The sequence below is a fragment of the Camponotus floridanus genome, unplaced genomic scaffold (genome assembly GCF_003227725.1).
Source record: "Camponotus floridanus strain SB8 unplaced genomic scaffold, Cflo_v7.5 scaffold32, whole genome shotgun sequence".
NCBI classification, from domain to species: Eukaryota; Metazoa; Arthropoda; class Insecta; order Hymenoptera; family Formicidae; genus Camponotus; species Camponotus floridanus.
Genome location: NW_020229459.1, coordinates 1,169,451 through 1,183,373, shown reverse-complemented (window position 1 = coordinate 1,183,373; position 13,923 = coordinate 1,169,451). Strand labels below are relative to the sequence as shown.

The window sequence follows — 13,923 nt, the reverse complement described above, 5'->3', positions numbered from 1 at the left end:
CTCGCGTTAAGACGCCAACATATACCAAAATGACTAGAGCGTTTCTGCTTAGCGCGAATCGCTCGTGTGTGTGCAGAAAATATCCGATTCAGCACATGAATACGTACGTCAAAGAGATGGGGAGAGAGAGAGAGAGAGAGCCGAGAAATAAGGTATTTCTTACTTTAACAATAAAAGTACCGGTGCTTGAGCTACCACGCGAGATCCTAGCATAAATTGAATTGTAAGTTAATTTTCAATTGATCAATCGAGAATTATCCGGTATAGAAGAGGGGGGATTCTAAATGGAATATAGAGACGAGTGGCAGACTAATCGTCTAAATCAGTGATTCCCAAACCGTTTCCAACTGACGTCTGCTTTCAAGAGAAATGTTTCATTACACATTAAAAAATAAAACGTTAATTATAACATTAATTAATTTATTTATATAATATTAGTTAATTTTGCACGTGTCTCAGAAAGTCCACTCTAAATTTTAAGTTAAAATAACTCATTTGTCGTATGTTATTTATTGGCAAATTTAAAATGTTAAATAATTGACACAATACTTTATACATTTATTTTTGTTATCGTGACTTTAAGTGTAACGTAAAAATAACGTACAAATTAATTAAAAATTACATGAAAAAATAGTTGCAATAACTCGTAAAAAATGTTGAAGACATAAACATATAATAGTAATTATATTTACTTAAATTATTTGTAATAGAAATCTTTGATTTTAGTAAATTTGATTATTTTTGTACGTCAAAGTTGAAGATTATTTGAACATTCACTGTAACTTTTCTTGGAATGTTAAACTGACTTTGAGACATGTCGATTGTTTAAAATGTGATTACGTTAAAAATACTCGAAATAATATTCCATTTCTAAGAGACATGTACAAAGTATTAAGTTACGAAGGTGACATAAATGTAACACGTGTAAAAACGTTACAAAAATAATAACATATAGATCGTATGTTAATTTTACATTGAAGTACTAATGAAAACGTGGTGACGCAAGAAAATTTTAACATATCAACGCACAATTTCTTACCGTGTAAAAATCGACGAAATTATTTGTTAATTTATTTATTATTAAAATTGTCAAAATATTTAAATTTCAAATATCGCTACTTTAAATAAGTCCTTGCCATCCCCTTGTCGTCCAACGCTCCCTTCGAATTTTTCAGCGTCTTCAAAAGATCCACTTTGGGAATCACTGATCTAAATAGACATCACGAGAGAAATCTCTAGGAATTAATTTTGCTTTTACAACGTTCTTTTTTTTTTTGCTTTCAGAGAGCCGTGAATTTTGATGATACAACGGACGGGAAGGAGGAGAGGGGAGGGAGAGGGCTAATTTCGTTGTGACTTGAAATTTTCTGACACGCCGCAGCGAACGAACGGCATGTCAGGCTTATTATTGTAGCGCCGAGAGGCACGTCTTCTAAGGCGTGGTCCCATAGTTGCATTCATAATCTGATAAAGAGTCCCGAAGCGCGCTTCCGGGCCTAATGAATCCATGTTATATGTTAATAAGCAACCGCCTTTAGACGGACGTCAAAGGGTTTAGAGGCAATTAAATTGACTCGTATGTACACAGCTTAATCTCCTATCCGTGCATTTTGCTCAACATCCCCCGAGCATCGTCTCACCCTCCATCCATCGGCTTTCATTTATCTTACGCTCGCGATCCCGACATCGATCCCATCGTAGGCTCTCGCAAGTTGCAAGTTGCAATTGAAATTATTCCCGGCGATTTGTCGCAGGTGCGCCGCGCGTTTTCACGCACACGTGGCACTCGCTCTTAATTTAAGCTCGCAACGACTGAAAAAAAAAAAAAAGAAAGATGGGCGTGACGCGTTTATAAATAAACTCTGGGACGCGAAAATAAAATCCGAAATCGAAAATTAATAACACAGGCCGACAAAATTTAGCCAAATCTCAGATCCAGAAACCAGAATATACTTTTCCAAAGGTTTTCGACGCGTTGAGTTCGAATCCGAGGTCAGAATTTCTCTGGTGACTCTGATTTTCGAGATATTCTAACCTAAAAGTGCCAAAATCACGGTTTTTCGAGATATTTGAGGTTATGTTACATCGCAAGGTAATTTTTTTTCGTAAAACCATTAATGGGGTCCGAAAGAACTAGTCTTCTTCTTTAAAAAACATTTTGATTTGTCCGGATATCTTTTTTTATCTTTGAGAAATTGAATGTTCAAATTAAGTAGCTTGACATTTTTGATATTCGGAAATTGAATAGCATCAGGTAAGTACAATATAATGTATGTACACGAAATATACATTTTTAAAGGGTTTTGATGCACGCTGATTCGAAATTTGACATTAGTTTTGCAAATTTAATTTGTCTAAACAATTTGTTTGAACAATTTGTTTAAACAAACTATTGCAAAAATAATGCTTTTGAGAAGTAAATGATTCAATCGAATTCTACGGGAACAAGCTCATCCGGAATAGTAATTCGGTATATTAAAATGAGTTACAAATTAATTGATAAACAATCAATCATTTTCCAAATATCGAGAAATAAGTCGAACTACTTAATTTGAACGTACGATTTCTCAAAGATAAAAAAAGATATCCGGACAAATCAAAATGTTTCTTAAAGAGAAAGAGTAGTACTTTCGGACCCCATTAATGGTTTTATGAAAAGAAATTACCTTGCGATGTAACATAACCTCTAATATCTCGAAAAACCGTGATTTGGGCGCTTTTAGGTTAGAATATCTCGAAAACCGGAGCCACCAGAGAAATTCTGACCTCGGATTCGAATTCAGCGCGTCAAAAACCCTAGGAAAAGTATATTCTGGTTTCTGGGTCTAAATTTTGTCGGCCTGCGTAATCCTTTATCGAGTTTTAAACGCGATTCACCCCACCCGGGAGAGAGAGAGAGAGGAGCTCCAAAGACGAGCGAGTTCCAATTCCATCGGGAATTTGCCGTCTGTCGAAAAGTAGGAAGAGGACCTCGCTCGATTACCTCCCCTCCCCCCCCCTCTCTGGTACTTTAATTACCAAACGCATCTACGCGCCGCGTAATTTCATTCGATATCAGCGAATCGTATTATTATACCATTCGCTTTTACCACGATCCTACCCCGCCTGGCGAATGTAATTTGCCCGAGAGCGTCCCAAAGTCGTAATGTCATTAGCCACGGTACGGCTCTTTTCCGGCATCCGTGGCCCACGGGGCGTTCAAATATCTGAATCTTGTATATACGCAGCACGTGCATGTGCACCCGCGCTTCCGGAAGCTTCCCGGGGGGGGAGGGGGAGGAAGGGGGAGGGATGCTCCACAATATTCCAACCATCGCTTGCATCCCCCGATAACGCTATTTAGCTTGACGCGAAAGACACGTGAAGGCGCGATTTCTCTCTTTCTCTCTCTCTCTCTCTCTCTCTCTCTCTCTTTTTTAAAGAGGTAATTCTCCCCCGACGGCGGCGGCTCTAACTTACGTCACCGAGTTGCGTTTAAGCGCGTGACCTGAAACGGTGATGCCCGAGAACCGGGAAGAAATCTCGAACGCTTTTTTTCCAGCCGCCCGGAAGCGATAATATTCGGCGGGGGCGCTGTTAATATTTTTCTCTCGCCGAGGGTATATTTATATTCTCTTTCTGTGCGATTCGGTCTCGGGGGGAGGAGGACAGTCGTCCTATCCTTATGAAGGCGTTCGGCGCACGTACCCGCAATTTAAGAGTCGACGATACCTGTTCCAGATACCTCGATTTATGACATAACGAGGGAGAAACCAGAAGCAATTGTGTTGTACCTGGGGTATCCATTCTTTTTGCACAGTAAAAAATTGTGCGTCATCATTATCATTATTGTCATATTTGTGCACACCACGACAAATAATCTATTGATGAATTTGTTGACAGTTATGCCAATTAATGCAAATCGAAACGGCACGATTTTAAACGAAAGTAATCGCTTGAGAATGGGATCGAGCAAAATGACTTATAAATTAGAAATCCATCGATCGCGGAATTGAAACAAAATTCGCTCGATCGCACTTTCCGGGTCTCAGAGATGATTTATCATGATTTGGCGAAATAAATTAATTAATATTAACGAAGAGATTCGCGAAAAGTACGCAGTAAAAAGTTGTGCGTCCATATGATTCATTAAAATTTTCTTGTGTCACCACGTTTTGATTAGTACTTCAATGTAAAATTAACATACAACATATATGTTATTATTTTTATAACGTTCTCATGTGTTACGTTTATGTTAACTTCATAACTTAACACTTTGTACATGTCTCTTAGAAATGGAATATTATTTCGAGTATTTTTAACGTAATCATTTTAAACAATCAACATGTCTCAAAGTCAACTTAACATTCTAAGAAAAGTTAAAGTGAATTTTGAAATAATCTTCAACTTTAACGTACAAAAATAATCAAATTTACTAAAATCAAAGGTTTCCATTACAAAAAAAATTCAAGTTAAAATAATTATATGTTTATGTCCTCAACATTTCTTACGATTTATTGCAACTATTTTTTCATGTAATTTTTAGTTAATTTGTATGTTATTTTTATATTACACTTAAAGTCACGATAACAAAAAGAAATGTATAAAGCATTGTGTCAATTATTTAACATTTTAAATTTGCCAATAAGTAATGCGACGAATGAGTTACTTAAAATTTAGAGTGGACTTTCTGGGACATGTGAAAAATGTTATAATTAACACTTTATTTTTTACTGAGTATAAAATACATTTTTCTAAACGTCGCGTTGCATTACATCTGTCAAATAATTTGAGAAAGAGGTGTAGATTGTTATCCTTATCCACTTAAATTTTGACAATCGTGACGTATCACAGACATTTCCTTTATTACAGTTGTCGGAGACTAAGGATTATTATTTAGCGCGACATTTTCGAAAATTCGCTTCTTCGCTCTAATCCAAATTGCATGACACATGTCACCGTCGTCCTGGTTTTCCGCGGACGAGAATTACTCTACGGTAAATTATTCTGCGTCGCGTTTCTTCCCTCCTTTTCTCTTTGCCTTCCTCTCGAGCTACCGTCCTTGCTCGACACCCGACCGCAATTGCGAAGCTGAGAAATAATCAAAAGCGTACAAACGAAATCGCGACAAAAGAATTGCTCCTCTCTCTCTCTTTCTTTCTTGTTCTTCTCGAAAAATAAGATTAAAAATTAAAGTCGCGGACGACGTCGTTAAATTCGCGAATTAAATAGCAGCAGCGCAAGGATCGCGCAGATCGGGCCGGATGTAGAGAAATATCCGAGAAAGAGATGCGGTACATTTTTGCCTAATATCGTCGGGATATACATATGTATATTGTAATTGAATTTCAAATCTGCTCTACATACATGCGTAATGCAGATTCGACCATATCGCCGATATACGCTATCGATCAGCAAACGACCGTATAAATTTGCGAGACGCATTACTTCTTGATGACAATACGAGAATCCTTCGCTAACATCTCCGACACTGAGACTCTCCAAATATTGGAGGCGAATAAATGTTAATATTTATTTTATTATTTAATTATTTAATTTTTTAATTTTTTAATTATTCAATTTTTTAATTATTTAATTATTTAATTGTCTAATTTTTTAATGTTTTAATTTTTTAATTATTCAATAATTCAATTTTTTAATTTTATAGTTATTTAATTATTAAATTATTTAATTACATCTATCGAATGTGCTATCGGAATCGGGAATTTTGTAGGATTGATTGAAAACGCGACGACTCTTTTTCTTTTTTTTCCTTTTTTTTTATAAAACAAACGTGTTTATTTTTATGGTTCTTTGCTGAAATGGAAAGTTGCAATTAATTTAATACATATTTAACAGACTGTGAATATATAATGCGTGTGGTTCCGATGAGCGTATTTACAACAATATAGTATTAATTAGAATTATACACTCCTAAACGCGCGATTATAGTTTAGACGTATCCACGACCAGTAACGTACGCAGCGCTGGTCTTGTGTGTGTGTGTTGTGTGTGTTTGCGTGTATGTATGTGTGTGTTTGTGTGTGTGCTCGAAAATGTGCGAGTATTTACAAAATTAGATACAATATTTACAGAGAGTTGACTTACGGACTAATAAGCGTTATGCGACCGTTACTTTATCAAGACAGTCGTGAATCTTTAGGAACAGTCTCTCGCGAGGTCTGTCCGTCGTTTGACGCTTGACGATTCGCCGTCAAGTCCGTCAATCCCAATCGGGGGGAGGCGATTGACAGCGAACAAATGACCCAAGAGTGGCACCTCGGAGCGGTTCCAAAGAAGTGTCAGTGTGCGCGAGGAACTTTATCGTAAAATTTTGAGTCCTATAATACGAGAGAAAATATATTTTCGTACACGTGCGCTCTCCTATCATCGTTTCAACCACTGGAAATTATATTACTCGACAATATGTGTGTTTCGCGTGCGTTTTTTACGGCTCGAAATCTACCATGTAAACATGATTCCTTTCGATGCCCGTTTAAAAATCAAATGGATGAACTGAAAAGCGACGAAAAATACAATATCGCCTCGCTTCTCTCGCGTGTAACGTTATTCGAGCATCGTTGAAAAAAAAAGGATATAAATATTCGCAATTAAGTTGTCAAATGCATATAATACGGTTACATCGCTAATAAAGTAACAAAGTATCACGTGTAGATATATGAAATAAATGCGTCCAAGCGTATCTGAAATAAATATTTATATAAATGGAACACTTTTTTACTCTTTCATCCTTTGTAATATCGTTTTCATATTGTTGTTGCAATCACTGTTTAGTGAATGAAAAAGAAAATTATTGTGAAAAAGATGCTTTGGAAACAAAAGGAGAATAATTAATATTCGCAAAATGATCGCGTTGTGCGTCAGCTGCCGATTACATTCACTTATCATCATTATCATCGTATTTGTGCAAACCACGACAAATAATCTATTGATGAATTTGCTGACAGTTATGCCAATTAATGCAAATCGAAACGGCACGATTCTAAACGAAAGTAGTCGCTTGCGAAAAGGATCGAGCGGCAAAATGACTTATAAATTAGAAATCCATCGATCGCGGAATTGAAACAAAATTCGCTCGATCGCACTTTTCGAGTCTCCGAGATGATTTATCATGATTTGACGAAATAAATTAATTAATATTAACGAAGAGATTCGCGGAAAGTACACAGTAAAAAATTGTGCGTCCATATGATCCATTAAAATTTTCTTGTGTCACCACGTTTTGATTAATACTTCAATGTAAAATTAACATACAACATATGTGTTATTATTTTTATAACGTTTTCATGTGTTACGTTGATGTCAACTTCATAATTTAACATTTTGTAAATGTCTCTTAGAAATGGAATATTATTTCTTTCTTGAGTAGTATTCTTCTTTCGAGTATTTTTAACGTAATCATTTTAAACAATCAACATGTCTCAAAGTCAATTTAACATTTTAAGAAAAATTAAAGTGAATCTTGAAATAATCTTCAACTTTGACGTACAAAAATAATCAAATTTACTCAAATCAAAGGTTTTCATTACAAAAAAATTCAAGTTAAAATAATTACTATTATATGTTTATGTCTTCAACATTTTTTACGAGTTATTGCAACTATTTTTTCATGTAATTTTTAATTAATTTGTACGTCATTTTTACGTTACACTTAAAGTCACGATAACAAAAATAAATGCAAAGCATTGTGTCAATTATTTAACATTTTAACTCTCTCAATAAGTAACAACGAATGAGTTATTTTAACTTAAAATTTAAATTAATTTAATTAAACTTAATTTTTAATTTAATTTAATTTAATTTTTATTTAATTTAACTTAATATTTTGGACTTTCTGAGACATATGAACAGTTAAAATTAACATTTAATTTTTTACTGTGTATTGGAAAGATAGAGATGTATGTACAAAAGTAAACGAATAGTCTTAATTATGCGCGCGATTCTAAGTCTCGCTCGTTATAAGTTAAAGAAAAAGAGCGCAAAAATGTAGAATCTAGATCGATCGCGGATATCGCGTCATTATTTACAAAACTTAAACCAGAGGAAAGCAAACCGCTTTGGCGGAACTCGCGAGCTCCTCGAGCAAGTTCGAAACGTGCTAAGTATTTGGTCGTGACTTGGAAGAACGTTGCGCAACGATATGAAAAAGTAGATACCGCGAAGAATGGAATGAGGACCACCGTCTTTCTTTCGAAAAAGGAAAGGTCAAGCCGTTGAGTCTACTCGTCGCTACATCGATAATAAGCGCAAGGCATCGAATCGACTTGGTTTACGTATATAACATTACTTAGGCGCGTTCGGATCAGCCGCCTGTCATCGATCAGCTGATCCAGTAGAACCGGAAAGGTACGCTGTACACAGTTCGGCCGCGACAATCCTTTCACATCCCGATCTCCTCTCTCTCGAGACGAGACCGGGAGAATCGCGACACGGCCGGGCGATCGCGCTTCCAACAACCGGAAGAGTGAAGAACGAAGGGGGAGAGAGAGCGAGAGTCGGTCGGTCTATCTCCTGCCGGATCGGAGCACGATCGCCGCCCTTCTGCGCTAGACGAAGTAAGTACGCGGGTTGCCTGGATGCGCGGGGGCGAGAGCCTCCCCCGGGGGCGCGGTGGGCACCACCGGCGGTTCCGGTATCGTGCTGTAGAGGTGGCTACCCCTGGAGAAGAGGCTGGCCGGCCGGCCGTTCCCCGCGTGCAACGTGCTGTAGCCGTGCTGATGATGCGGGTGGTGCTGATGGTGCTGGTGCTCCGCGCCGCTGTCCTCGTCCTCGGTGCGGCTGGACGCCGAGCTGACGTAGGTGGACTGCGTGGGCGTCGGCGTGGGCGCGTGATGCACCGGGGCGAGGACGCCATTGGGCTTGGTCCAGACGTCGACCGCGACGGACGGCGCCGCGGTGTACCTCGTCGGCGTGCGATTGCGGTCGTTGACCTTCTTGGTGTCGCGCTGCCGCTTGTCCACCGAGTCCGGCATCGCGAACCTGAGCTTCTCCCAGAACCTCTTCTCGCCCCAGATCACCACCGTGCACGTCTGCAGGAGCAGCTGGAGCTCCGGGTCCCGGGTGGGCGTCTCGGTGGCGAGGAGGACGAGAACTCGGCGCTTCCGCGAGGTAGGCCTGATGTTCTCGAGCGCGGTCCTCAGAGCGGCGCGAAACTCCACGTGCTGCCACTCGTTCGCCAGGAAGACGGGCGAGAAGATGATGACGATGCGTCTGGCGGCGGCCGCGGCCGGCGGCAGCGCCTCCTGAGGCCTGGCCGGTGGCAGATCCCGCCAGTGTAGGCAGAGCGCCAGGCCGGTCTGCTCAAGCTCGGCCGCGAGGAACCTGGAGACAAAGTCCTCGTCGCGTTCGCTGTAGACGATGTAACCGTCGTACAGTCGGTCCCGCTCCTCGTCGGGCGGCGCCGCCATCTTGCCGAGGCGCAGACCGTAACGCGCGTGGGCCCAGAGTCGCACGTCCTGACGAAAGACGAAGGCCAAGGCGACGAACAGGCAGATGACGATCACGGTCACGAGCGCGCCGGCGAGCAACGGCACAAAGTTACTGCCGAGAAGCGGGATCTCCTGGATGCCGCGACTCACGGCTTCCGTGGACGGGTCGCCGCATCGCACCATGGCCTGGGCGAGGGTCTCGACCCCGTCGCGGCAGTACATCTTCTCCGGGTCGCCCCGGTGCTCCGCGAGCCAGGCGCGCAATCGGGCGGCGTTCCCGCACTCGCAGCTCCAGGCGTTGCCCTCGAGCGCTACCCTGGTGCCGCCGCCGACGCTCGGCAGGGCCTCCCAAGGGCGGAAGTCGACGATGCGGTTGCTGTCGAGTCGCAGCGTCTTGAGATTGTGCATCTTCTTGAAGGTCGTGTTGCCCACGGTGGCGATAGCGTTGTGATCTAGATACAGCTCCGACATGTGATCGAGCTGATCGAACTCGAAGCCCCGGAGCTCCCGCAGCGCGTTATCCTCGAGGTGGAGAACGCGCAGCGCCTCGACGCCGTTGAACGTACGATTGTGTATCGCGGCGATGCCGCTGTTATTGAGATACAGTACCTCTAGACGACGCTTGCCGATGAAAACGTGGCTACCGAGGTCGCCGAGCTCGTTGCCGTCCAGGTAAATCTCCGTCGCGTCCATGGGCAATCGCTCGGGCACGTGCTTGTATCCAGCGTTGGAGCAGTCGACGACGTTGCTGGACCAGCTGTGGTCGTGATAGCACGAGCAATTGTCCGGGCAGGTCATCTCGCAGTCGCACGCGTCGAAGTCGCAGCAGTGACAGAGGGCGAAGCAGTGCGCGTCGTATCGGCAGAGAAAGTCCTTGGGCTTCAGGGAGACGAGCGGACGTCGCGGCGTGGCGCGTGCGTGCACCATGTCGCACGTCACGTCGTCGAGGTCCATGACGCGCGGATGCTGACGCGACCGGGCCATCTCGTTGATCCGCGGCAACCATTCCATAGTGCAGTCGCAGACGATGGGATTGTTGCCGACGTAAAACGCGGGAAGCTCCCGGCTGTCCGGCACCGTAGGAAGCGTCAGGGCGCCAATCTCCAGATTCCCAATCTCGTTGCCGTAAAGCACCACCTTGTCGAGATTGGGTTTCTGCTGAAACGTGCCGCCCGCGACGCTTCGTATTCGATTGTTGTTCAGAAACAGAGTCTCCACGCTGTCCGGCACGTTCGCCTCCGTGAGAGCCGTGATGAGATTGTAACTGGCGTCCAGCATTTTTATTCGCAACGTGTTGCGCAGCATGTAGTAATCGCCCAGCTCGCTTATCTGATTGGCGTGTATGTCCAGCCACTCTATGCTGCTAGGTAGATGACTGTAGTCGAACCACAGTAACTTATTATCGGACACATTCAGAAAGACGAGCGTCGAGAGACTCGTGAAGGCGCCGCGGATCTCCGTCAATTTGTTCCCGTCCAGTCTTATTGCGCGCAACACCGAATTAGCGGAGAAGGCACTCTGTTCTACGTGACGAATGATATTGTTAGCCAGATTGAGTACCTGCAACCCCGGCAGGGACGCGAACGCCTCGCGCGACACATTCTCCAATTTGTTGTCCACCAATCGCAATCCGTACAGCTGGTTTAAGCCGGAGAACGAGTCGTTGTCGATCCGCGATACATGATTGTTGCCGAGATCGAGGGTTTTCAGCAACTTCAGCACGCGAACCGCGTAGGGGATCTCCGCCAAAGCGTTCCCGCTCAGAGAAAGATCCTGAAGATTCGTGAGATTGGCGAACACATGTCTATGCAAACCGCGCAGCCTGTTGCTGTCCAGAAAGAGCTGCTGAAGCGCGGCCAGGCCGATCGTGTGCGGCGGTTCGAACCTGACGATCTTGTTGTGAGACAACGTCAGCGTGTGCAAGTTGATGAGCGAGGCGAAGCAGCCGTCGAGCAACGTGTCGATATTGTTGTTCTCGAGCTTGAGGATCTGCAGACTGGTCAGATGCTTGAAGACGTACGCGTCGATTCTCGTGAGAGCGTTGAACGACAGGTCGAGATTGACGAGACTAATCAATCGCGAGAAGGTCCCACGTTTCACCCAGTGACTGGTCAGCTCGTTTCCGCTGAGGTCCAAGTCCTGGAGCTGCTCGAGACTGTCCAGCAGCTCGGGCGCCAGTACCGCGAGGGAATTGTTGCTGAGTATCAGCTCTCTCAGTTCCTTCGTCTGGGCGAACAATTCGGGTGGCAGTGCGACTAGTCGGTTGCTGGACATGTTGAGGGCTTGCAGGGACTCGAGACCAGCCAGAGCGTGGTCGCCTACGGCGGCGATCGCGTTCTCCTGTACCTTCAAGACGCTCAAACTACGTAGGCTGCTGAGCGCGCCGTCGAGCAAGGCACTGAGGTCGTTGTTGCTGATGTCCAGGATCTTGAGATTCGACGTGCAAGACTCTATCCGATCCGATAGATTCAGGGACCTGATGTCCTGTAACTTGTTGCGCGTGAGGTTCAACCACGCGAGGCTCTGCTGGACCGGGCAGAGCAGCTCCGGCGGCAGCGTCCACAGATTGTTGTCGGCCAGATCGAGATACTTCAGACTCGTCAGGCCATGGAGCGCGTCGCGATCCAGCTCCAGGGTCATGGTCGACAAATCCCCGTTTCGCGTCCGGAGGAATAAGCTGCGGAGGTTGTGCACCGACGAAAACACGCCGCCCGGAAGATGACGGATCTTGCATGAATCGACGCGCAGCTTCATGAGTCGCGGCAATGACGGCAGGAGATCGTCGATCTCGCCCTCGTGGAAGCTCTCGTCACTGCACTCTAGACCCAAGGACGTCACCGAGTCCGTTTGTATCGTCGACAAGTTGCCGATGAGACCGGGCACGTCCGCGATCGTCCTCACTCTGCAGATCAGCTCCTGCTCCCCATCCTTGCCGTCGTCCTTCCTCCACTCGCAGCCGCTCGGCGCCTCGAGGATCGTGATGCTGCGACCCCGCGCCGCGTCCAGCAGCGCGCCCAGGATGACGACGACGAGGACGATCGGCGATCGTTTGGGGCAACGGCTATCCATCCCGGTCCGTCCCGCTGATCGCGCACCTGGTACAAGATTGTCGAGGAGGTGCTCGAGTATAGACGCTCGCACCGTCACGCACTCATAGTCACCAGCACTCGGTGCGTTTCAACCGCCTTCTGACACTTTCCGAAAACTTCTTGGAACAACACGATCGCAAATGAAAGGGAAAAAAAAAAGAAACGTAGGGGAATAAACCAACCGGACTCTTGCTCGCCGTCGGCGAAGCACACCCGGCTCACACGATCCACGATCTCGTCGTCCGCTCGCGCCAACCAACCGGGCACCGATCGCTCATTCCTCGATGAACGAGCGGAACTATCCTCGCGTTACCCGACGATGCGATTACTACAGTCGACGGCGACGACGGCGACGGCGACGGCGACGATTGCTACGGTCCGGGGAGAACGACATTCCACCGCGGCGGTCGGAGTGCAACTGAGTTGAAGCGGGTCTATCGACGATCAACGGAGTATCCCGCATAACTAGCGGCATGCGGCTCCCCACCACCGGCCGCGTTCCCCCCACCACTCGGCGCGCGTGTCCCTCCGCGCGCGCCCCCCATCGGCCCCGAGACAGAGACCCGCGCGGCGCTCCTCTCGACGGACGTTGGATGCCACAGGCTGCCTGAGGATGCAACAAACCAGCTGACTGACAACGCTACTTATTAGGTAAACACTAAACTAGTTCCTAGATGCATCTAGCATCTTGTCCCTCTTTTTCTCTTCTTTTCCGTCATCTCTCTTTACCACCTAACCTAACCAGCCGAAATCAAGCATCGTGAAAGGATCCGAACCGTTTAAGCGAATGTTAAAGGAATATATTTTATTTAATGTTATTTAATGTAACCTAAAATTGTGTACTACAAATAACTGAGAAAACTAATGAAGGTCAATCAATCAATCAAAAATTCCTCCTGGCCCCCGGGCGGATATTTTCTCCACCCTAGGCGAGAATCCTCGAGCTAAGCGCTTTTGTCTAAGGAAAGGAGGAAGTCTCACGAACTTTTCACAGAATAAACACTCGCTTTTCCCGGGAGTGATGATTCGTTATTTTTTTTGTTGCCGGTTTCGTGGTTTGAATCCTCAACCGCGATTCGCTTCCGCGAAAGCGCCCACGAGAGCATTCAAGACCGCCACGACGTTGCATGATCGAGGAGGATTTGTTGCAGCCTCGTTGGCGAACGTGAGCGGGTTACCCGCGAGAAAGTTTCGTCGCAGATATGGATATTTTCCAAGTTGGCGTTTTAGACGTTGCACTTGCTACGCACACGACGATCGTCGTCGTGATTACGCGTGTTGCTCGCGAAGGCCGATAATATCGACGATCGTATCCGATGATATCGAACTTGCTTTGTAAATAACTAATTGGTGTATTCGCGATGGATGAACTTAATGGCCGACGAGTTTCAAAACTAAACTGTCTG

General features: G+C 44.9%; 1 protein-coding gene across 1 annotated transcript; it reads right to left on the bottom strand.

Annotated features, from left to right (window-relative positions):
• Positions 1-7,831: 7,831 nt before the first annotated feature.
• Positions 7,832-12,929, bottom strand: LOC105255415 (toll-like receptor Tollo). The gene has a single exon (XM_011264691.3). The coding sequence runs from the start codon at positions 12,495-12,497 to the stop codon at positions 8,547-8,549; it is 3,951 nt and encodes a 1,316-aa protein (XP_011262993.1). The 5' UTR covers positions 12,498-12,929; the 3' UTR covers positions 7,832-8,546.
• Positions 12,930-13,923: the final 994 nt, after the last annotated feature.